Source organism: Medicago truncatula, chromosome 5 (assembly GCF_003473485.1).
Source record: "Medicago truncatula cultivar Jemalong A17 chromosome 5, MtrunA17r5.0-ANR, whole genome shotgun sequence".
Classification (NCBI taxonomy): Eukaryota; Viridiplantae; Streptophyta; class Magnoliopsida; order Fabales; family Fabaceae; genus Medicago; species Medicago truncatula.
Window position 1 is genome coordinate 13,638,311 of NC_053046.1, and position 25,984 is coordinate 13,664,294.

The 25,984-nt window shown below is 33.9% G+C and overlaps 3 protein-coding genes across 4 annotated transcripts; 1 reads left to right on the plus strand and 2 right to left on the minus strand.

Annotated features, from left to right (window-relative positions):
- Positions 1 to 192: 192 nt before the first annotated feature.
- LOC11407359 (nucleobase-ascorbate transporter 11) lies at positions 193 to 5,930 on the minus strand. The gene is made up of 10 exons (XM_003612993.4): positions 5,007 to 5,930; positions 3,364 to 3,461; positions 3,102 to 3,272; positions 2,802 to 2,902; positions 2,156 to 2,291; positions 1,935 to 1,985; positions 1,542 to 1,829; positions 1,203 to 1,437; positions 760 to 1,040; positions 193 to 610 (listed from the first exon to the last, which is right to left on the minus strand). Exons 1-10 carry the CDS (start codon positions 5,539 to 5,541, stop codon positions 389 to 391), a joined length of 2,118 nt encoding a protein of 705 aa, XP_003613041.2. The 5' UTR covers positions 5,542 to 5,930; the 3' UTR covers positions 193 to 388.
- A 5,645-nt stretch (positions 5,931 to 11,575) lies between these two features.
- On the plus strand, positions 11,576 to 18,740 carry LOC11409913 (protein ecdysoneless homolog). Of its 2 annotated transcripts, none has more exons than XM_003612996.4 (6): positions 11,576 to 11,731; positions 12,535 to 13,702; positions 15,389 to 15,715; positions 17,032 to 17,153; positions 17,651 to 17,814; positions 18,116 to 18,740. In XM_003612996.4, exons 2-6 carry the CDS (start codon positions 12,600 to 12,602, stop codon positions 18,293 to 18,295), a joined length of 1,896 nt encoding a protein of 631 aa, XP_003613044.2. In that variant the 5' UTR covers positions 11,576 to 11,731; positions 12,535 to 12,599; the 3' UTR covers positions 18,296 to 18,740. The 2 variants fall into 2 exon arrangements, with proteins under 2 accessions (XP_003613044.2, XP_024640166.1); XM_024784398.2 differs by having other exon boundaries at positions 12,538 to 13,702.
- A 1,035-nt stretch (positions 18,741 to 19,775) lies between these two features.
- Positions 19,776 to 24,355, minus strand: LOC11408596 (protein NETWORKED 2D). The gene is made up of 2 exons (XM_003612997.4): positions 24,023 to 24,355; positions 19,776 to 23,387 (listed from the first exon to the last, which is right to left on the minus strand). The coding sequence occupies exons 1-2, from the start codon at positions 24,114 to 24,116 to the stop codon at positions 20,020 to 20,022; spliced, it is 3,462 nt and encodes a 1,153-aa protein (XP_003613045.1). The 5' UTR covers positions 24,117 to 24,355; the 3' UTR covers positions 19,776 to 20,019.
- Between the last annotated feature and the right edge of the window lie 1,629 nt (positions 24,356 to 25,984).

Sequence of the window (25,984 nt, forward strand, 5' to 3'; positions counted from 1 at the left end):
ACAGTACACATGAAAGAAACTCAAATTTTAAGCCGTACAGAAGTTAGATAATTTACGCCGTTCAAAAATACACTTCGGAAACTTCTACCAACTCTTAACTTAGTTGCATTTTCTCCCCCTTGTTGGTGACTTGCTAGAACTCTTAAATACTCAATGTGAAAATTGAAAAAATTATATATTTATCGATAAAAATAATTAAATATTTAAGTACATAATAATTTTTAACAGACAATTTGACTTACATGTGAAAGTAACTATGCAACTTTCCAAGCATAATGAATAATTCAAAGCTTTCTCCAATTTAATGTTGCTAGCAGTAACTATATTACAATGTACATTTACCTTTTTCTTCACGATCTGCATTACTGTTTTGTTGATGTCCAAAGTACTAGACTCCCAAACACTTCAACCAACAGCAACACCACGCAAGTTTCTTTGGCAGCGAATATTCAGATTGCAGTGAGGCATCCGCGGCAATGTCTTCAGCTCTCGACCATGTATACACTCCTCGTTCTTGTTTACTTCCCGGGACAGTGTTGTCCAGTAGAAATGCCACCAACAGTGTAACCACCATGTTCATGGACATAAGAGCATTGATAGCAAAATCAAGCTGACAAGTTTTTGACAGAGAATGACAGCTTAGCTCCTCTTAACATTATCCAACTGTATTTAGTTATACACTAACACCGTCTAAACAAGTTTTTAAGTGATACTACAATAAGGTGTCAAGATAGTAAAATATAATTCGACATGACTTACTTGTTTAAGTCCTGAATGGAATGGCCCACTTGACGCTGCCGCATAAGGAACCAGATAACTGGGCAGTATAAGACTTGACTCAGGCTGGTATTGTTGAAAATAAGATGGAATGGACATTCCAAGGAACAATGCAACGCCGACGATTGTCATGTTCCTGAAGCTGGGTGATTGACCATACTGTAAAGTCGATAGGCCCAATGCCACGGTAAGAGCCCACATGAAACACAGTATAGCAGCAGCCAAGGCCTGTGGAATGGAAGCAAGGAGAGCACCCACTTTTCCTACAAAAAAAATAAAAAATAAAAATACAATTCAAATGTATGTTCTGCATGTATAAAGAAATATTCGAACTTCAATTCAGGTGTAAAGCATCAAAATATATTATTAGTTAACAATATAATTCTGCAATTATAGACTTTGGTCACCAAGTGTTGTTACTTTACCTACAAATGAGAACAGGATCAAGAAAACTGCTCCAAGTTCCACTACTCTCCTACTTGCCACCTTTGTGGTGTTAATTGTGTGCATGTTTTCTGTCAAAGTCGTTGAACCGGTACCTGAACCCCAAAGACCAGCCAATATGCTACAGAAACCCTCCAATGCAATTCCTCGGCTCACAACTCCTGGAGTTGGAGGCCTTGAATTAACTTGAAGCGACGTAGCACGATAAGTTCCAACCTGCAAAAAGGATAAACCAGTGACTCAGAGTCTTGATACGCCACTGAATGCGATCCTTGCTTTCAACATGAAAATCCATCTAAAAATGTAAATATGATACTTACCGAATCTACAGAAGCAACCAGTGACACTATGACCATGATTATGGAAGTCCTGAAGTGGAAAATAGGGATACCCCACTGTAAAGGATAAGGAATTCTGACCCATGCAGCAGTGGACAATGCATCGGAAACATCAGCCCGGCAATGCCTCATGGTATCTGCATGTTTTCTACACGCATCGGTAAGAATGTTTGAACTTGGTACATTGGGATTGCATTCTTTGTAATTATATACACCCCCAGCTGTTAAAAGGGATGCAAATATCCAAGTTATTGTTGCGCTCAACGGAACCTGCAAATATTTAAAAGTAATTCATAAGTGCTTGTTATTTTAGGCTATAATCACATATTCTGAATATAAAATGAAGAAAGAATGTCCTAATTTAAGAGTACTTACAGCATAAATTCGAAATAAGTGGCGTCCAGAGATAGATATTCCTCGAAGATGCTTCAAACATGACAAAAAGAAGAAATGATGAGTTTCTAAACATAAATTATTTAATAAAATTTCAAAATACCGTGACATGTTTATAAATCAAGCAGTAACTTTATAAATCACAACCATTAGAAAACTCTTCAGATAACTGAAGAACCCTGCATTGGTACTGCATGACTCACCAGAGTGAATAATAGAACCAATGCAATTTGTGGAACAGTGATTTCCAAGCAAATACCAGCTTGTGGGAAACCGTAACTGAAGAACGCTAAACCTACAGCAGCAACCGTTGGCGCAACCACAACAGGGTTGATTAACCTAGCACAAATTGTAAATAGTTAACATACGAGACTGAAATTGTGACACCTCTTATTGATAAAAGTTCAATATTTTTCATTGCTTTTGCTGAAGTTGTGGGACATTAGATAAAAGGAAGAGAGAAAATAACTTTGAATTTGAATATTATTGATAATAAGATGATACTGGCTCGATAGTAGCTTGATAAAAAGACTAGTATTAGGTAAATAAGGAAACCATTTTTTTTTTGGAACGGAAACAAATTTAATAAAAATAATAATAATAGGAAAAAGATATAAATAATTAGTCCTAGGAAATGATCTAAGATAAGATTGAAAACTGACCCTAACGGACAAACCAAGATATTCTAGAGTAATATCGAGGTATTATTTTTTTCTAACAGCTTCATTGACGAATATCATGTGTCTCTTTATCTCGCATGGTACTACACACACATTGTAAACAATTCAACACGAGAAAAAAGACGTTTTGGTGAACACAAGGAAGATATAGCATGAAACTTTTTGTTACCTGAGTAGGATAGACATCAAGCCACTAAATCCCAAGATACATTGAAATATTGAAGCAACAATTATAGCACCTTGGAGTTCCCTCATTATGTGTCTAAATTTCTGCAATTGAAATATGCAGGATTTAATAAGGGAATTGAGAATATATTCAAACGAACAGGATAAAAACCAAATTTTAACGTGATTTGTAACAGGATATCTAAATGTTGTTACTTATAGTATAATGATATTTATGCTTAAAAAAAGCTTTGAGTGTTTGATGAATTAAGATTTTCTGTTTGTAAATGTAGTAGGAACTTACGTGTTCTGTAAGATTCCGATATTCTTGAGCATTTATAATGACTAATGCCGGTGCTAAATACACAAACGAGCTCCCTTGCACTAAAGGAAGTCGGGTACCAAAGTAACAGTGCAGTATAGTTGTGATGCCGGAAAGAAACAACATTGTAGAAATTACGGTAGCAGTATCCTTCTGTCATCAGAATAATGTAAATGTGAATTAAAAAAATTTGAAGAACTATCGACTAGAGAGTAATAAATGGTAAATAACATCATACACTTACATCTGTTCCACCCATGATTGGTACCATGACTAATGGGATTAATACAAGTGAACCAGCCAATGATAGATAGTGCTGTAAGCCATAATAGATAAGAGCTACTGCAATTGAAGATACAAAAGTGTAAGTAAAAATCAATTATTACTTTTCGGGCAAGTTACCAAGAACATAATCATGTTAATTTATCTTGTTAATAACCAGACAGTGGTTAGTTGAGACAGTGATATGTATATAGAAACTGGGAAAAACCAGGGGGCCTATTTGATTATCTTCTCATTTAATTTTTAAAAGGAAAATGCTGGTTGGTTATTACAAACGATTTTTAAACGAATAGTATGAATCTTATGTGTTCATCCTTATTAAGTTGCTTATAGATGTGAATGGTTAGAAGCCATAAACACTTGCATTCATCTCATTGGTCAAAAGAATTTCGATACTTTTTCGTACTATGACTATCTAGCTTTGCTCCTTTTAAATATTATTCTGCATTACAATTTTGAAAACCTGTTTTTCAGATTTAAACAATAAACAACTTGAAAACAGTTTTAGAGGTGGAAAATATGATAATTGATCAGAGACATGGTCCCTCACTTCTGTACTTTCATTACAAGTTATCTAAGTTGTGTTGAGGCACGTCAAGTAATAGTATTCTCGACTAGGATTCGTGATTCAACTAGATCTTTCTCTCAAAACTTCTTTCACTATATAGACAGGATTCAAAGGGATTCATATTGCAACTAGAATCGAACTTGTTGGTTTCAGGCCAATAATCTGAGTTGACAAGGCCCATGTAGGGTTTCAACCAATGGTCCATAACTGTGATTTAGGAGCCGACATAACTATTTTTTATGTTGCCGAAGCCACAATGCAAATACAATTGAGGCTGCATTGGATGCATTTAACCAAAACTCTCCGCAATCTCAAGGATCAAGATGCGGAATTACCGTGACCGCTATTTTAATCTCGGCTTTGGAATCACATTGAAGTAGAGGATTTATTTCTAGATAAAGGCTTGGAGGTGTTGAGAGGGACATTCTTGGTTGTGCGCCAGCATTCAGACATGGCAAAACTCATGCAGGGTCAGAGTTAGATCAACTAATTATTGAGCAAAAACTCAACTTAAAGGGGAAAGAATGGAATAAGCTTATCATGTTGGGTGAGCAGTTTTATTAATTCCTTGAATTCTAGACATCTTTTATCTTTTTTTTCCTCATTCATATTCATATGTTCTCTTCTACGCAAAGAATTCATAAGCAATGGTTGAAAAGAAAAGTAGTAGTAAATAAACTAGAACTCAAATCAAGTAATGGTATTTGAGCCCAAATACAAGCAACATACATGACATCCTTCCTAATCTATTCTATAACAAGATAATATGCATCAACCAAACACACAGAGAGTTAACCACATTCAATTCACAATGCTTAAAATTAAATATTATGCAGTCCAAAATTCAAGTGTTCATAAAACATCAATTTTTTCCACATAAATTCAAGTTAAACCAAACTACTTTCAATTCAAACCAACCAAAACTAGCATTCCAAACTAAAAATATAACCTATTGTAACATAATGAATCAAATTAACCATATGAAACATAATTCAAAATCATAACCAACAGAAAAACAATAAACATAATAAACTAACCGAAACCCGGATTTTCTTTAAGTCCACACTTCAGTTCAGATGGTCCTTTCCATCCACCATCTCCAAAATCAACTCCTTCTGGAAACACATTAACCTTAACTTCACCATCACCATGTATCACATTCTCCTCATCTTTTTCCTCTGTCACAGGAGCAACTGCAGATACACCATGACCATTACCACCATTACCATTCACATTAACACCATTCCCTCTTAAACCAACTTTCCTCTCACCATCACCATTCAAAGGCAAAACAGGTTCATTCTCTTTCCTCACATTCTCCTCCAAAACACCTCCTTGTGAAGCTGGTTGGATCTCAACACCCCTAGTTGGATCTATCTCTATCTTAGGAGAAGAAGATGACCCTCTTCCTCTATGATGAAAAGGTTCAAACTTTTCACTTCCACTAGTCCCTGCTTCACCTGAATAATCAGAAACAAATCCAGTTTTCTTAGCCCATGAACGTAATTCTCTTGGGTTGTAACCAGTTTTTGGAACAAAAGGTGCAACTTTTGGTTCAGCTTTGTTTTCCATTTACACTTTTTTTTGAAGAAATTTGAAGTGATGAAATCAATACAATGTTGTGGAATGAATAAAGATTGGATTTTTATTACATGAACAGAAAAAAGTGTATGAGAGAAAATGCATACAGTGGAAGTTTGAGAGCTTTTTTTAGGAAGTGAGAGTGACTGGTGAAGGAGATGGAAGTGGATTTACCAGAATGACCCTGGAGTGTGGCCGTTAGTTGAAATGTGACATTCAAGGTTCTCTCTTTTTTCCTTTACTTCAAAAGGAGAAATGATGTTTTGGGGTAAATTTTTGAAGAAATATGTTAACAATTTTCTCTAAGTATTATTAGTTAAGAATTCAAAATATAATAAAATTATCTTGAAATTTTGTAGTTTAGCTTTTAAAATTTTAAAAACAAAATTAGTGTAAAATTTATTTTATTTTATTTTATTTTCTTAACAAATGTTTTACAAATATTAGTTAATATGACCTATTTTTAGTACGTGTAAGTTCTAGAAAACAAGGGATCTCTCTTTCTTACGTCTTTTTCTTTATGATATGGATTGCATTAAGTATTTGGGAGCAACCTTTATTTGGTATATATTTTTTCTGTATAATATGCATAGGTCTGCACTTAAATATTTTGTTAGTTTAATTCATGGATAAAATTTAGATAAACACAAAACATAACATGGTTTTTAAAATTAACTAAGCACATTAACAAACATGAATCTAATTTCTAACTGATCATCATCATCGTAAATGAAGATTTCATATTAAACTCCCAAACACTTGAGCCAAAGGCAACAACGGGCTTTTGCTGGTTGGATCTCAATATCCTTGTCATGTTCTATCCTCTCCACAGTTGAATCTTTCTCTATCTCCGGAGAAGATGAAGACCCTTTTCCTCTCGATTGAAAAAGTTCAAACTTTTCACTTTCACTTGACCCTACTTCTCCTGAGTAATCAAGTACGAAATCAGTTTTCTTAGCCCATGAATTTAAGTTTTTTGGATTGTGATCAGTGTTTGGAACAAAATTGAATCTATCTTTTGAATAATTGAGAGGATTCCAACTTCTTTTGTTCAATGATTTTGAGTTTGACCCAATTTCCATTGACAATTTTTTTTAACAAAATGATGGTAATGGAATCAACCCAATGTTATGGAAAGAATAAGGATGATATTTTTATTGAATGTATGTACGTATATGAAAAAAAGAGAGTAGCAAGCTCACACTAGAGTTGAGAGTGAATTATATATATATATATAGTAGTAGTGATCGGTTAGGAGATGGAGTGGATTTACTAAAATGACCTTTGAGCATGGCTGTTGGTTGTATTGATGATGATATGTGAAATTCAATCTTCTTTTGCCTCTTGGCAAAAAAAAAAATAGTCTCTCTTGCCTCATCACTTTCTCCATTTTCTTTTGTTTCTAATTATTTTTTGTTTTTTTATCAAAAAAAATTTAATCAAATTTATTATTTTTTACTTTATTTAATGTGTGTTGTGTTAAACTTTTTTTTGTTTTATTTTATTTTGTTGAGATAACTTTTCGGTGGAAAATCATGACAAAGTAAACAACTTTGTTGGCTTTTTTCTTTGAGCAATTGTATATGAACAACCATTTGGTACAATCTATTTGACAACTTTCCTTTTCTCTCTTTTCATTGGTCAAAAACAATGGAGAGAGAAAAAAGAAAAGAGAGAGTAAGAATATAATGTGAGTATGAGAGAGAAAGTTGTCATAAAGTGGTTGTACAAATATCATTTCTCTTTTTCTTTAGTTTCAATCAAGCCTTCAAGTATCTTCTGGTTGCGACGAAATGCTAACCTACAAGTAAAAAAATTATTTTCATAAAACACACGTAAATTTTCACAATGTCCTTATTGGCAGGTGCGATTGCTTGCCTAACATAGGGGTAGCCATGGCTACTCCAAAGTAAAAAAAAAATTATTGAATGAGCCATGGCTACCCCTAATAATATATATTTGGTTATCCTAAGTTTGATTTTAGATGAAATAATTCTATCTTCACTTACTTTTTAATCAAATTTTAGATTATATATATGATCTTGTCTTTGATGAATCGGAGGGCGAACATCAAATACATATATATATATATATATATATATATATATATATATATTCTTAATGATTTTTTTTTAACAAGCCAAAATCGAAAATATTAAATCACAAGAGGTGATTCACCTCGCACAAGGTGTGCAAAGGAGAACCACCCACCAAAATACCCAGTTATAAGTCTCTTTCCCACATAATAATACAACGGAAGAACGTGACTGACTGATAGGATAGTGAGATGGGATCTCAGATCTAGGAGTTCCTAGGTTGAAGTCTAGACGGGTAGGTCCTAGGTCATAAAGTGTAAACGAGGAGTTTGCTGAGAGCTTTTGAATAAGGACTACACTAATGGATTTCCTTCCTGACTTGGTAACCCCCAGAGTAGGTGTGTTTGTCACCGAAGTGGGTCAACAAACTCACTGTGTCTTTTACTTTCCTGTCATTTATTTTCTTGTTTTTATTTCTGTTTACTTCGTGATGTTGGAACATTGAACGGAACATTATAAACGTTGAAACATCTCGCAGAACATATTAAAACAAGTTCACTAGAATTTCACACAATAACAGGGTGTTTTTAACATTGAAACACCGATTTTACAGCATTTAGAGAAAGCAAAATTTCATCTGCTTTGGTGGTTAAAAGCTAATAATACCACTTTTGTGTACGGCTCTTAGAGATGGTGGTCGAACCCTTTACTGTGTTTGGGTATTGACTGACCTTTTTTATTGTAATTACAGTGTTTGAGAGATTGTTTTTCAGGGTGGGTGTCCTGGTACACCTTGTACTGAGGCATTTTCACTGCCGCTGTTAATATATTCCATTTTGATTTCTTCAAAAAAAAAAAAATGATTGTATACAGAATGCACGTCTTATGTGAGATGAGTTACCTTTGGTAATCTATATATTCTATTTTTGCTTGTTGAAAAAAAATTATCTCAGTCCCTAATTATAAGACCCTTTTGAGATTTTTTTTTTTATAAGACTCATTTGCTATTTCCAACTACATTAATTATTTCTTTACATACATGCCCCTATTTATTATACATTTTTTCTTCAATCAATAATTAAAAAGTAAATGTTTTAAGTTATCGATAAATCACAATCAATTAAATAAATAACTTAAAAATTACAAATGTTTTAAATAATCAAAAGTGATTAATTTGACAATTAAAACATCAATGTGTACAAATCAAACATTTATAAAAAAGCTCTAAACAAATTAATGAAAATATTCTCTAACTCACCCAACAACAATGCATAATTTCTCCTTTAAAAAACATATTTTTTTTTTAGGTATGTTGTAACCACTCTCGCCTTGTAGATGCTGTTATTGTACGTTTGTTGTATCTAATACGGTTCGATGTTGGTTCATATCTGAAATAACCAAATCACACATAAAAATAAACAAAAAATAAATAAAAAATAATAAAAAAAAGTAGTTTTCAGCATATCTCAAACGGTTCGAATTATATATCCTGGAAAGATGAAAATTAAGTTCGACTTATATAATCTGAATGTGTTCAACAACCAGGAACAATCAATTGTAATCAGATATTACATAGTGAACTCTCCTTGCAAAGATGTTCCTTCACAATGGGAATGCATTTGAAATTGATCCTTTATAGGACAATAACCATATCAGGCAAAAGATCATTGATGATTGATCAAAGCTTTAAACGACTCTATTTTAAATGCGCTGACAATTCACAACGTCTCTTTCACACCTCTATATAAAGGAGTGAAGACTTAGAGTTTTGTACAGAACAATATCAAGAATTACTATTGCCAAAACTCTGCTGAAATTGTTCTGCATTCAAAAGTTCACTTAGAATTTCTTATCAAAGTTCATATCTTAGAAATTTTAGAGTCTTAAGAGTCTGTATTTGATTTGTATTGTGAACACCACTGATTGTATATCAAGTGTTCAGCCTCAAACATTTTTCTTGTAATTCTATTTGAATTAAGAAGTCTCTTGCAGTTGTGCTTGAGCAATTTGAAGTCTCTTGCTAGTTTTAGTAGTGAGCAATTGTAATCAAATATTACATAGTGAACTCTCCTTGGAAGTGCAAGGGGGACATGACTGACTTCCGGTTTGTGGAAGGAACTTGTATAATTGCTCTCTCTCTCTCTCTCTCTCTCTGTGTGTGTGTGCGCGTGTGTGTGTGTGTGTGTGTTTGTGTTTTATCCGCTGCATCTAGTTATGAACATCACTTCAGAAGTGGAACTCTATCTGTTTCTGATCAGTGTTTTCAGTTTAGGAGAAAAAGAAGAAAAAGCTAACACAATTCAACCTCTCCTTCCTGTGTTTTTTCTCACCTTCAATGTGTACAAATCAAATGTTTATAAAAAAGCTCTAAACAAATTTATGAAAATATTCTCTAACTCACCCAACAACAACGCATAATTTCTCCTTTAAAAAGCATTTTTTTTTTAGGTATGTTGTAACCACTCTCGCCTTGTAGATGCTGTTATTGTAGGTTTGTTGTATCTAATACCGTTCGATGTTGGTTCATATATGAAATAACCAAATCACACATAAAAATAAACAAAATAAAAAATAAAAAATAAAGAATAACAAAAAAAAGAAGTTTTCAGCATATCTCAAACGGTTCGAATTATATAACCTGGAAAGATGAAAATCAAGTTCGGCTTATATAATCTGAATGTGTTCAACAACTAGGAAAAAAAATAAATTGAAGAACAATCAACTGTAGAAATGCAACATTAACCTATATTTGATGTTTGAAAAGGTTTGAAATGTGATGATTTTGGCTAAAAAATATATCAAGAATCACATAATGTGTGGTGATTTGGATTTTGTATGCGAATAAATGATTATTCAACAATTTATCTCTCATTCTTTATTTTTTTTATTTATTTTTTTTATCTTTCATACTATTACATATTCATATTTCTTTACAAATAGAATTATTTAGTAATGTTATGTGGGGGCAACACTTGATTTTTAATGGTAAAAAATAAAATTACACACAAACATTACCAAAATTAAACGGTAAGTGGGGCAACGATCCCTAATAACCTTAACCTAATCAGTCACCATATAAAAGTAGTTTACGACGAAATTAAAAAATTGCTTAATTGAGGGAGAGTTTCCAACTTTTTGATTTCGATTATATAATATAAACCATGTTTTTTAGATTAGAATTATATAATTTAAAAATAAAAAGGATAATAATATTCACATTTTATAACATAAAAAATTAAAATGAAAAAAAGATAGTAAATGACAAAAGTTCAACTTAATTATAATATGAACACGCAAAAAATAAGAAATAATACTTTGTCAAAAATAAATAAATAATACTTTCTCGGTGGCATTTCACATGGGAAGGCCCATCATTTTCTACTATGGGAAAGTTGGATTCAATGATTGGATTAAGTGAAGAACATATTCTTTACATGTCTTTCAACACTAGATTTTTCTTCACACTATCTTCCAACAATTTTAAAAATTATGAAAATTAATTTCCAAAAATTAAAAAAATCGAAAAAATAGAAAAAAAAATTCAGATTTATTTATTTATTTTTCAATAAAAATAAAATTCTGGAAACTAAGATAAGTTTTTATTTTTCTATTTTTTTTAATTTCGTAATAAAATGAGATATTCTGAAAAATAAAATAAAAATCCTAATTTTTTTTTAATTAAAGTTTTTTATTTTTATAAGAAAATAAAATTTTGGAAAATAAGTTTTTTATTTTCAAAAAATATTAACTAATTTTTTGTTTTTATACTAAAAAAAAGTTTTATTTTGAAAAAAACTTTTTTAGAATGTTTGAAAAAAAAAATCTGATTCTTTTTTAACTTGGAATGATAGTAAAAGTGTGTACAAAAATCTAATGCGGAGAGAGTATGATAAAATTATTTTATTGATTTGATCTAATAGTACCAACTTTCTCATGGTATGAAAGACAACTTACTTTTACTTTCTAGATAACCCCGAAACCAATCGGAAAGTTATCTCATTAATTTGTTTTTGTTCCGTAATCACTTTCCATTATTCTTCATTCTCACAAAATAAAGAATTCATCTTCTTTTTTAAGTTTTACCTTCCACAGTTTCCCGCTCGGTCCGTCACGCCGCCACACCCTTGGGTTTTTCGCACTTCCAGGTTTGTCTTCTTCCCCTTCTTACTCTCTGCCATTAGAACTGAGTTGCAATTTCTTTTTCAACTGGGTTTCGATTCTTATTATTATCATCATAATCATAATCATAACCAAACTTTGATTTGTTGATTTTACTATTATCTATCACACTCCTTCTGAGTTTCATACCGTAGTCTGTGACTAGAAAAATTACTATGATTTAACTATCTGTCTCCATTCATAAAGTTTAGGAATTTGGATTTTACTTTTTACTTTTTATTAATGTGGAAACGTTGTCTGCTTGGTTTTGAACACTTTTTTTTCTTGAAACATCGGCAAAATTGTGTGCTTAGGGTTTAGGGTTTAAGGATGGTGATTATGTGCTTGATGTTGAACACTACTAGTTTGTTTGGGTTGACTTATTTTTGAGCTTATTCAAAACAGCTTATGCATATAAATAAGCTTTTTATGTATTATTGATAAGCTTATCAAGTTTTTATGAATTATCATAAAAGCTTATTTATTTGCATAAGTTATTTTTCATAAACTCAAAAATAAGCCAATCCAAACGGCCCTATATTCCATAAAACATTAATTCATTATTTTTTTTTTAAGAGAAATGATATTCGAACAACCACTTTCAGACAACTTTTGTGACAACTCTTTCTCTCATACACTCATTATACTTTTATTCTCTCTCTCTATTATTATTGTCCAATAAAAAGGAAGAAAAAAGGTTGTCCCTAAAAGTTGTTTAAAGTTGGTTGTCAAAATATCATTCCTCTTTTTTTAAACACTGATTCATTTACTTACTTTTACATAATTGCAGCAGGGAAATCATCTTAGCTACGAGCCCTGAAGTTTAGTGGATAAGTTGGAATAGATAGGATAAAAATGGAGTTTCCACCTTCTTCCTCCACTACAATGCGATCAAACGACACCGTTTTCTACGCTATATACCCCGATTCCCTCACCACCACTACAGCCACCACCCTCCAATCCCTCCACCTCCAAATCCTACAAACCATTTCACCCTTAACCACTGACTACATCTGGCAACACCAACCTTTCACCCTGTCTCTCTCCATTCCCCCAAACCCTACCTCCTCCAACCTCCCTCACCTCCACGGCCACCTCCGCTACGGCGACAACCTTGACGACGAATGGTTCACCGTCTTCCTCCTCTTCCACATATCCAGCCACTTCCCTTCCCTTTCCATCCGCGTTTGGGACTCTGATGGTGAGTTTCTCCTCATCGAAGCCGCCTTTCATCTTCCTCGTTGGCTTGACCCTGAAAACTCCGACAACCGTATCTTCATCCGTAACGGCCATATCCACATCATCCCCCGTAACCGTCTCCCTACCCCTTCCCTAATGGATTCACTTAAGTTCCTAATAACCTCTGAGTCCGAATCGCGAGCCTCTGAACAGGTTCAGACCGCTGTTATGAACCGGATTAAGGATTACCCAGACCGAGCTAAGAAGAATATGCATACGGTTAGGGTTAGGGTTCCGGTGTCGGTTGCAATGGTTCTTAAACACGAGCCATGCTTGATTTCATTGTCAGTGGAAGGTTTCTACGACAGGGACATTGATTCCATGAAATTTGCGGCGAAGATGGAGAAATTTTTGGGGAAAGGGAGGGAGGAGGAGTTGGTTTGCGTTTGTGTGAAGATGTCCAGGGCTATGTATGCCCAGCTTGTTCAGCAGACATTTCGGGCTCCAAAGGTTTATCCGGAGCTCCCGAGTAGAGACCATCGGGAGGAGTATGCAGAGGCGGAGTTGGGGTTGAAGATTGCTTGTGGGATGGAAATGATGTATCAGCAGCGGAAGCGTGACGGGGTTGAAGGGAAGGGTTCTACTTGGGAAGCGTTTAGGCAGAGCTTGGAGAAAAGTGGTTACTTTCAAGGGTTGCTTCCAGGTTCCAGTGAGTATCAGAGGTTGATGCAAAATGCTCAAGAGTATTTTAGAAACACTTCTCTTCACTCCAAAGCCAGGTTAGTGAACTGCTTTTTGGCTCTTTGTCACTCACATGCATGATTTACCTTTACGTGCACTCATTTTATTTGATAGAATAGGTAGATACTAGCAAATCTCCTTGGGTTTACTATAACTCTTAATATTGAATACACCCATTGCGTTTCAAATCAAGTCTTGTTTTTAAGTTGAATTAGTTTGTGATATTATTTGTTCTTAGCTCATGAGTTTACTTGGTTTTTGTTATTTTATCAATGCTAAGCTAAGGCTGGAAATACTATTTGGTTAAAATGACTTGGTCAGAGATCCAGTTGAATGGATAGGATACGTTTTGTTTGCTTTTGCTATAAATGTTATTTCGTATGAATGGATAGAAATCTGAATTCTTACTTGATCAAATTTAGGATTTAGTCCCACAAGAAAGTCATAAAACCTATCTTGTTCACTAAACTCCTTAGGGACTGCTGAGTCTGCTGCAAACGAATCTTTATCACTATAATGATCCAATTCCATCCATCCAATGATTTCAACTGAGAAGAATTGCCTGCTTGCGTTCATCTCTAAAACAGAAGTTTGGATCGATTTCAATAGCTCCTTCATATAGCCTTAATTTAACTATAGAAATTTATTTGGGCAACATGATAGACTTGGGCAACATCTTTTGCCTTCAATAGCATCTCAATTTTCCTTTGCAGTGCCAATAAACAAACATGCATGTATCACTGATCTATTGAATCATTGAGTTCCATAGTCATTCCATAATCATTGAGTCTTCCTCATCCCATGTAATACATGTTGGGTCATCCTCAATTAGTTCAGTACTAGTTAAGCGACTGAGTTTACTTTTAGCCAATAGGCAAGCTGAATGCTCTGGCGTTCTCTGACTGATTATTCTTGAGTTGAGAGCTTCCTCCTTGAGCAAATGGATTCACAATCTCCTCCATAGATACTAGAGCGCAAACAAAGTCAACAAGCCACTTATTGTATCCTTGCATTCTACCTATACAAAACTTCCTACTTGGTAAAAGACTAAAAAAAAAAACAGAGATACCAAAGTCTTCAAACTTATCCAGCTATGACACATTGCATTTGCTATAAACACAGTTAGACTATTATTGGTTTTGCAAAAGTCCAACTTAACTCTACAGATACTAGAGTGCAAACAAAGTCAAATATAGAGGAACATCACTGTTTAAATTGGCCGTGAAGTGTACAGATGGCTGCCAAAAGTGTATGAATGGTTGCCAGAAAGTGTACGAATGGTTTCCGGAAAATTACAGACGGTGGTTAATAGGATAAATTGATAGTGTGCAGTCCCCAATCAAGAGGATGCTGACCGCAAAAACTACATAGCCAGATTTTCTTAAGAGTTAGTTGTTTACGGAAGTAGAGTCCCCTAGATCAGGAGCTTGTGTAACCATGTGATAATAGAAAGAGAAGTTTTCTGAATGTGCCTGAGTTTCTTTGCACTCAGCAGCATGCTTAGTTTATAAGACGTTGTAACTACAATGATAATAAATAACAAATGCAAATTTAGAAGGTAGCAGTTATGCTAGCACTCTTTGCTAAGATACTTTGATCTTAGCCTACTTGCTATACAATTAACCTAAGCTACTTGGATAGTGGAGTATTAATATGTTTTAATTTCCAACAGTAGACTTTTGTTCTTTTATCATTGCTATTTGCTAAGTTGAAAATTTTTGCAGTGACCTGATGAGTGCTCCTGTTAGACGCATCGATGAAATTCTTGCTTTGCCTTATTCAGTGGACGAATTTAAAGGCCAGGAGTTTCCTCCATCTGACGATGATTCTTGGCTTTACAACGGAGAGGAAGAGTTAAATTCTGCTCTTATGGAAAGACAAAAGGAGATGGAACTTTATGACTTAAAACACAAAAGTAAAGGGAAAGAGAAAAAGGGTCAAGATACTGGTTCAAATGCTGATGAGTTTGATCCTAGTGATGTAGCAAAAAGCATGCGAGCATTTGTTGACATGGTGTCAAGTTTTGAGGGTGCTGAAGCTCCTGAAGACAGGTCAGTTTCACTGCATACCTATTCATTTAAGTATTACATGTTTGATATGCATGCTTCCATGTTCCAACGGTTATTGTATATGAATTTTTTCTGTGAGAGAATTTGGGTCATGAAAGGGTTTATTTTTCCATGATGTTTGGCCATTAGTGTAGATTAAGTTCCACATTTATACAATCCAAGTCGAACACTCCAACCTTTTGATTAAGACTGAAATTCAGACAAGTCTATGTGTCCTGTTTGAATGAGATTAAATTTCAGATTATATATGCTTATCTACTGCAGCAAGTACTAATGAGGTGTTGTGCCAAATAAATTACTCATGAAGTATTTCTATCCTGCACAAATGAGCTTATTAATGAAGTTTTTTTGTATTCCAAAAACACTGTGTTGTGCTTACTTTAATAACCTAAAAATTAGAACTTTAAAAACAGATTTATGTGAAAGCTAAAAACAGTTTAGGTGGAATCTATTTTTATAAATAATTTCTGACCAATTTAACCTTGTTGAAATTTTATTCTTCAATAAGCATTTCTCAAAGTGCCTATTTAAATGCTTTGTAGCTTACTTTAGATCGCACTTACATAACATTGCAGCTTATTTAACAAGTTCTACTATAATTAATTAGTACACAGTTTTTTCGTTTTTAAGCAGAAACTGACTTAGGGTGAAGTAGGTGTTGATATCTTGTTTTAAACAACTAGTTCTATTTGATATATGATAATATTAATAAGCTGAGGAGCGGTTTTTCCCGCTACTAATTAATTTATGCTATCGTATTCACAATATATACACATTTGGGTGAGATTTAATATGTTTTCTGTTATACCATCAATTACCCAAGTATACATAGGAAGAAGAGGCATGCTAGCAAGGATGAGAGTGGGAACAATGAGAAAGAATAGGATTACTGTAACATCATGTTTGAGTGATTAGGAATAGGGATTATTGTAATAATAGAATGTGTGAGTGGAGAGACGATAACGGAGTCTATGGGTGAGTTGGTTTAAAATATAAGGGAAAACTAGGGAAGTCTATGGGGAAGGGGGTATTAAGGGTTCTTTTGCTGCCCTTGGAAGTGTTGCTTATTAAGTTTTTTTTAAAAAAAAATATTTCTCGTCTATTATGTTTGTAATTTTCTTGTATTGAGCCACTGGATTTCTTCTTCCTTTGTTCACCCAACAACAGTGGGAATCATTCTATTTCATTTTTATATTACTTAATTTTCCAAACCAAATTACCGGTTTTCTAACGTTACCTCTGTGGTTTTGCTATTTACTTCATTGTGATGATATGTATTTATATTGGGACTTGTGAAGGAATAAGGAAGTGAACTTTGATGTGGATCAATTTTTCAAAGAGATGGAATCAGTAATGAAGCGTCCAGGTGAAGCTGACAACAGTAATATTGAAGAAGGATCATCATCTGACCTGGACTTTGGTAAGATTTTTATGTCCATGTTTATTTTGTAAACTTTGATAGTTTTAGTGGTTTTTTTTATCCAATTATGTAATTTTACTTAAATAGACCCTCTCTTGCTTTATGTTGAACTCGTCTTTATTTTTGCCAATGAATTATTTGTGGAAGAGCTGTGTTACTTTACGACCATTGCATTACCACATTTATGTTTTTGATGCTGTGCTATACATGCACGCACACTTTGGTTCAGATCTCTCAGGTTTGATCTCCCATTTGGTTTGAAGTTGGGCATTGATTATGTCATCACGTTTGTTGTTGAATAATGTAACATAGACCAATACATTTTCTTAGCTGTATGAAATATGCTAACCAAAGGTAACTGGTACCTGAGTTTTAGTATGCATAGAAATGTAGGACTAGCAAATTAATTGATTACTGGAATTCAACCAAATTATTGTGTGTTCCTTCCACCTTAGCATCTATTGTGGGATCTGATATTTTTATTGATGATTATATAGATGATTCTGACGAGAGTGATGGGGTTGAATCTGCTGAGGATAATGATGACGAAGAGGATGCTTTTGTGCAGTCTTATTCTGATGCTATGAATGAACAACTAAAGGCAACAACCCTTCAGAAAAGTTTTGTTCGTGCTAGTGAACAAATTCCAAAGAAGGATGAGGTATTTTGTTTGGGTTTGCACGAGCAAATAATGTTCTAATTATAAATATTATGTTTATTTACGGATGTATAAATGTGACCAAACCACACAGTCAATTGAAAGGTAAAAAAAAAGAAATATAAGTAGTTTGTCTCACGAAGATGCAAAGATATTTCATTTTGGCTATCGGTCTTAACACGGGTTCTATTTATAAGTAGTTGACAAGTGTGGGCATCTGCGGGGTAGTTTTCGTTGACAAACTTTAGTCAGTGCTTGAATGCAGTTATATGACTGATTCTTTTTTAATTTTTTTTTCTTCCAGGGAACATCACATGCAGCAGAAGACATGGATGAGGACTTCTCTCCTGTAGATGTGGATGTAAATTTAGTAAAAAGCTTGCTTGATTCCTTTTCTTCCCAACAAGGGCTTCCTGGTCCTGCATCCAATTTGCTTGGGCTCATGGGGGTGCAGTTCCCACAAGATGCTAAGAAGAGCAAGTGATGTTATGTTGTTGCTAGAGTTTTTGCCGAGGTTTCTAAAGTTGATGGGTTCTCAAACAGGGTAGTCTCCATGTGATGAAATGTTGCATAACCTGTTAATCAGGATCTTTTTTCCGGAAGGTAGTCACTTAGTCGGCTGATACCATATTGGGAATGCCTACTCTCAAGGTGATTGTACCAGGTGTTGGCGCTAGATTGGTTAAGAACTGTGTTATTTCCTTGCCTTGTTTGAGGGAAAAGCAAGAGAACCTATTTATAGATATAGTAAGTTATCTGGCCTTGCTAAATTTGAAAGTAGGATAACCTTATTTTAAATATATGTAAATCAGAAAAAGGGTTATTATGTTGAATTATTACGCACAATTTGGATCGTGTATGGAAGTTTCAGAATGAATTAAACCCTACAGAAGGGATATCTGCCAGGTATTGCTGGTGTTTACTTGCAAGATCATTATTTATGGCAATTTTTTGCTATCCACTGTTACCAGTTTGACGATTACCTTTTTTTATATTTAATTTTGGGATTAGTAACTACTGTTTCCCTGTTAAGGTTGGATTGCTAGCCATGAAATCGTTAGTTACCGGTTATCCGATTCCCGGTTCATGTTGTCAGCCCTGCTTTGTTAAACAAGCTTTATATTAAAAAGATAATAAGAAAGCATACTGATAAGAGCACAAAGAATCTCTTCTAATAGTTCAAGGCTCCTTAAGGATTTAATTCCCAGTCCAACCAGTCAACCTATATGCCATCATGCCTAACAAAACAGCCTCTTATTGGCTCATTCTAACTATTGCACAAGCATACTAACCAACCTGCCAACTTAGAGGTTAGTATTTCTCTTACTACCAACTTTCCTCTTCCCAGAAAAACTAACCAAGTCCTGGAATGGAAGTCTTGGGTTTGAGTCCAATATCCGATTCTTCTGAACGTCACCTCAACTCTGTTATAACAGTAATAGAGGCATTTAAATGCCCATGGTTCTTTCACAGTTTTCAAATAACAGCTAATTAATAAAGTATGTGTCATGTTAGAATGTATATCACGTTACTGTCCAAAAAAATAAATTCATCAACCCCTAAATTGAACATCACAAAAGGAGATGTCATGTTGTAGAGTGATAAAAATCAAAGAAAAATATTGACGGGGTTCAATAAAAATTTGTCCATTTTATAAAGATAGGAAACAACTTTTAAATTTTAGATTCCTTCAAAAAAAAAACTTTTAAATTTTAGATGAATGTAAATCAAAGAAATTTTTTATTGGAATCAAAGCCAAAATTCATTCATTTCATAGGGACCACAAACATATTTAGATTTATTATATATATACTAGAATAGTAGAATTTGGATATATGCAAGTGTGCATATGCAGTGTGATTTTGTCATAGAATTTTATTGCTTAAACTTTCATCAAGGACATCATAATCTTACTTCACGATAAAAGGTTTCAGTCACAGGTAGTTTGGTGTTAAAGAGAACAATAGACAGAAAACGGGATCATTGATATATGTTGAAAAGAATAGCTCAAAACACAAGTAAACCAAACACTACATTTTGTCATACTTCCTGCTTATGTACAAGTAATAAAAATGAAAAAAAAAAAAATGAATCTCTTCCTTTAGGGTCAAAACACACTCTCAATCCACTACCTAATGAAACTATAAAAAGAATTTTCAAAAAGAGATGAATGATCAAAGAGACAAAATATGAAACTAAGAAAATATTCTACAAACGACTCTGATCCCTGGCAGAGGCAGAGTTGAACTTCCTATGCATTCGAGGGGTCATATAGGAGAATATGGATTGTTTCTTTGGTTTCACACCAAAGATAAATGTCCTGAGAGGAACCCTGGCTTTAGTTTCTGACTGTCTTAGGTCTCCACTTTCTTGTCGCTTTGAAGTTGACAACTCATATTGCTCATTCAACTTTATAAGTGCCTTTTCAATTTCAAGTTGAAGAGATGTTGCAATATCTAGACCTGCTTGAAGTTCATCAGCAACTTTATTGTTTTCCTGTTTCATGTTCAAAACCTCACCTTGGAACTTGGCTGCTTGATAGCTTGTGAACCTAAAGTCATCATCTTCAGCACTGGCTTTCAATGCATTTGTTATCTCCTCTTGGATGAGACACAAAGATGACAATCTACGTTGCAGTTCTTCTTTCATCAGGGCACTTTTCTCCACCCAGACTGTTATTTCAGATTGAATCTCTGTCAGGTGTTTGTATATCGGCCTTGCATCTGATTTTAGAGAATGCTTTATGCCTGCACTACCTTCAGAAGACTTTCCGTTTTCCTCGAGTTTTGATACCTCGGTTTGCAAATCCTTGATAGTGGTTTCAAATCTCTGTATCTCAGCATAAGTTGTACTAAATTTTAACCAGAAAGTCAAGTTCTCCTCTAGAATTTCATCCATATTGGACCGGAACTTCTCTTCAATAGCTGATGGAGATGCAGGTTGATCAATTTTTAGTAGTTGCTGAATGTCATGTTCTTCTTGCGGTGGAACTGAAATTGAGTTAGCCAAGTCCTCATTTCCTTCCATGGTTATCTGCAAAAGACTAAGTTTCTGATGTAAAATTCTTATCTCTTGATCTTTCAAGTAATTAGACGTCTTCAGTTCATTTAACTGCAATTGCAAACAAGAATCCAAGGTTTTGTCTTGATTTTTGTCCTCTATTTCGGCGAGCCTCTTCTTAACATCTTTGTAATTCCGAAGAGTATTAGTGTACTCGGTTAGAAGTGCTTTTTCTCTATCCTGCATTCCATCCAGAAACATTTTCCGCCAATCCGGTTCATCATCTGGTGTTGTTTCCTGCTCTTTGTGATCAACTCCAAGATTATTCCCCGTCTTAGATGGATCTTGTTTGACATCATTTTCTTGCAGTTTCTTAAAACTCTCCGAAGAACTATGATCTGCCTTGTTGCTTGTTTGGTGCTGACCGACTTCCTGATTTTCGGTAGTTGTAATTGTACTCATAGCAACTGTCTCTTTTCCATCACTATTACCAAGGTTGAGAGTCTTCTCTTGATCTGTTAACTCTTTTAGAGGTTTGTTTTCCACTGCGGTCGCTCCTTCCATTTCTAAGGTACTAGTGACCTTAAGATTATTTTCTGTGTCTAGACCATTTTGTGAGATAAGGCTTGGTTGTTGCTGTACACCATTTTGTGGTGAATCAGTTACCTTGAACTTGGTATCCGATGTTACCTTATCTTCTATGTTATTGGCAATGTTAAGCTCCTCACCTGAATTTACTGCATCTTCTAACAAACCAGTATGTTCCTTTTCTGACTTCTTTACATCATTCAGCAAGACATTGTCTTCTTGATGCAATGGAATTTCTCCTTCAGGTTCATGTTTTGATTCAGTCTGGCCTGATGAATTCTTTTGTATCTCCAATGAATCTGCAACCTTAACCTCCTCATTTGGCTGCTTTTCATCTGAATTTATTGCATCTTCTAACAAACCATTTTGTTCCTTTTCTGACTTCGTTACATCATTCAGCAAGGCATTGTCTTGATTCAAAGGAACTTTTCCTTCAGGTTCATGTTTTGATTCAGCTTGGCCTGATGAATTCTTTTGTATCTCCGATGAACCTGCAACCTTAACCTCTTCATTTGGCTGCTCTTTATCCGAATTTAATGCATCTTCTAACAAACCAGTATGTTCCTTTTCTGACTTATTTTCATCATTCATCAAGACATTGTCTTGATTCAATGGAACTTTCCCTTCAGCTTCATGTTTTGAATCAGCCTCGCCTGATGAATTCTTTTGTATCTGTGATGAATCTGGAACCTTAACCTCCTCACTTGGCTGCACACTTTGGACTTCCACTGAGAGGCGATTAATATTGCAACGTGCTTCGGTGAAATGAGTTTGGAGGTTGCTATTCTGATCTTCAACAGTTTGGTTTAAATCTTGTACTGCAAGCATCTTTTGTTCCATTTCTCTCAGTTGATCGTTCAGTTTATTTTTATCTTTTATCAGACTTTCTTTATCATCTTCTAGAGTTTGAATATGGCCTTGAAGTTCATCAGTTTCTGTTCTCAAACCATATACTAGAGCTGTCTGAGATGAAACTGCAGTTTCCAAGATAATCACTTTGTTCACAAGCTCATCAATCTTCTCGGCCATTTCTGTCGCAGCAAGAGAGGAATTGGAGCTAGCCTCAAAGCGCACTTTTACAGTCTCCTGTAACAACTGCAAGTCCTGTATCTGTTGAGTCAATTGACCCTCATCTTCTTCCAGGTCCTTTCTCTCCTCTACACTTTTTACATCTCTTTTGACCCTTGGCTCTTTGGATTTGCTCTGATCATATTCGAACTCATTCATGAGAGAGCCTAATTTGGCCTTGGCATCTTTTATCCTTTTGGATTCAATTTTGGTTTCATCAACTGACCTTTCCTGTTTCTCTTGCAATTGTTCTATTGCCTCTTGGCATGATTTAAGAGCAGCTTCTGCCATCAAACGGCGCGCTTCATCGTCTTCGATAACGATACCTTCTCCGAGTTCATCTTGCAGAACAGAAACTTTCTCTTGTAATTCCTTGATCTTATCTTCAGTTTCCCAGTACCTAGCAATGGAATTATCATACGAGCTTTTCACGAACTCCTTCACCGTTTGTAGAGATAAAATCTGTTTCTGTAGCTTGCTAACCTCTTCAAGTGCTTCCTTTCTGCTCAATCCAGATTTAGGAACTTCAGAAGTAGCTGCCGCTGAGGCAATCTTTTTGGCGTTGAATTTCTTTGTGGCTGCTGTTACTACGTTTTTTAAGTCTTTAAGTGGAGGATTTGGGATGTTTGTTTTGAACCCTTCTGGTATTCTTCTTGGAGTTCTCGGTGATCCATCGTCATCTTCTTCATCCATAAACGGGACTCGATCCGGAAAGGCAGAAGCAATGGTGGTGTTGGCATTCTGCAACTCTTTTGATATATGATCGTATCGTTCGGCTAAAGCTCGGTAAGCTTTGTATGTTTCTTCGACAAAGCTTATTAGCTCTGGTCTCTTTTTGTAATACATTTCAGCTCTCTTTGCAAATGAGTCCCCATCTTCCTCTATGAGTTTTATAGCACTCTGCACCTTTTCCTCCATATCTGCAGTTTTGCATATACATTTCAGTTTGTCATCTACCAAAGACTTACATATAAAAGTACACTGTTAATCTTAAATTAATCTTCTAATTACAATAAGATAATCAGTGTCCCTAGTTACATACACACATAGGATCAAGGTAAGCATATTAAAATCCTAAAATCATAGAAATGACTTCAAATCAGTACAATTTATTTTAAAATTAAGATGTACAACAAGATCAAAGTTTATAATTTGTGAAAAGCATCATAATAATTGGAGTTGTTGAATGAAAAACATTGAATGCTTTTGATTAGTTGAGGTCAAATTTTGGAAATTGGAGTAAGCAGAGAAGCATAGTAAGAATCATATACAACTATTAAACCTATTGAGAGTATATTAAACACTGTTCCTTAAAACAATAAAACCATAACACATCTTCCTTAAACCTCTTCACTCATGCAGAAAGAGAATACAAATATATTGTACATAAGATACTGTTTTGTCATGTAAGCCTTAATAACAATATTGAAATTGATGATAAAAAACATATACTATATGTTTATATATTTAACGTTAAAACCAAAGCATGAACTTGTAATTTTAAAATATATGAAAAAGAGAATGAAGATCTTATTATTATAAGCTAATAATGAACCTTGAAGGTTTTGCTCCATCCATTTTGATTGCTTTGTTCTGACGTGACTAGCCCACCACCATGAATATGCATTGCTAGCTGCTCTCTGCAACATTTTTTTCTTTGTAATGTTTGTTTGGTTTTCCCTTGGTCCTTGATGATATTAAGATCTTATTATTAACTATAACGTGTGAGAGTCAAAAACATGCAAAGCGTGTTTGTTCTTCTTTTACTCTATCTATCTATGAAAAGATAGGGAAGAGAAGACATGGAATCCATGATGGAAAGGACCATAAGAAGAAAATATAAAAAAGAAGTAACTATGAAGAAAAGAAAAGAAAAAAGATTTTCAATGAAAGATAGATAGAGAAAAAGACATTGAGAAAGTGAGACAGAGAGAAAACGTGTAAGATGTTATTGTACTAATTATGAGATGATGGAGGGGAGCAAACTTCGCACGAATTTAATGTCAAAATATATTTCCTTTACAATAAAAAGAAGAAATTAATTTCTGTGATATAAAAATTTAAATATATATACAAATTAAAAGTTATGAAAATAAGAGCAAAATAAGTATTTAGTATAAAATTATGTATAATTTTTTCGATTGGTTCTAAATTTTAAAAAGAAAAGATAACATTTCAAAAAAAGAAAAGAAAAGAAAGAATAACAAAATAAATAAATAATGTTTGCAAGACATGAGCGATGACCCACGTGCTCGTGGCAATGTTAGCTTTGCCAGTTCACACCGCCCACACAACCATGAGCACCTCCCCCCTTTTGCTTTTTGACACCCACCTTTTATTTTTCTTTTCTTTTCTTAGACTTTTTTTATTTTTGAGATCTCAAATATCCTTGCTTCAAAAACAAAAAGATTTCAGTATCCTTGGAGTTAATTAGGGTGTTTATTAAGGAAATCAATGCTTTTAAAGAGGATCAAAGTTCAAAATTTTCAAAGATGGTTGTTACAAAATTTGAATGCTAGTTGTAATCAGCTCTTTCATTTTTAATAAATGCCGTAAATAGTCATATATTTATTTATTTTTGACAAAATTATTCATGTATTTAATGATTTTTTTTTTGAGGAAAATATGTTTGATGAAAGATAATAATTTATATTTTTAAAAAAATGTATTATTACTGCACCTTTTTTTGTCCTACACGAAGTGACAGAAAACTCACAAATGTGATGTTTTAGGTTTGAATTTAGATAAAAAAATTCAATCTAATTATATTAACATTGTCAGCTGAGATAAGTCTTACAAGTTTTTTGACAATGACTATATTCATTTTATTTGAAATTATACTAGTTCTAGTCTATTTTGATTTAACTAATGGTTACGTTTACTATAATATACTTTTGATGAATCTCCATGTAATTTGTTTAACGAGTTTTCAACGAATGATGATCTTAAATTTTTGTTTTTTATTCTAAAAATTTCTGAATAAAATTGTAGAAACTACTGCCATTTTTCTTTTCAAGAGTTATCTTTTTTAAAGGTGAACCTCTAATAATATGTTTAAGAAATTGAAGTTGTTTACCACTCAAACTAAATTATGTTTTTGATCATTTGTTTGTTTAGTTTTTTTTTTTTTGTTTCCGTAAAATATATTAGTTAATTTTTTGTTTAATACTATGTATTATTTAAACATCAAAATACTATCAATTATATTTGACATCGAATGCGTTTATATTAGCCTCTTATGGTCTAAACTTTGCACATATCTCAAACATATGCATAAAAAACAAATAACACCATAATAATTGACATTAATGTTTTGATCTCCTAACTTTATAAGTGTCTTCTTTAAGAATCTATTCCTAAATTTCATCGCACAAAAGTCGTCTAGTAAAGCTTCTAGTAATGTGATGGGAAGGTGGCCGGCTTTTGTCATGGAAAGTTAACACTTTTTGTATAAGAAAGCTTCTTCTACTAGAGCTTGAGAAGAGGGGCCCTAGATAGAAAATATTTCACTTGTATT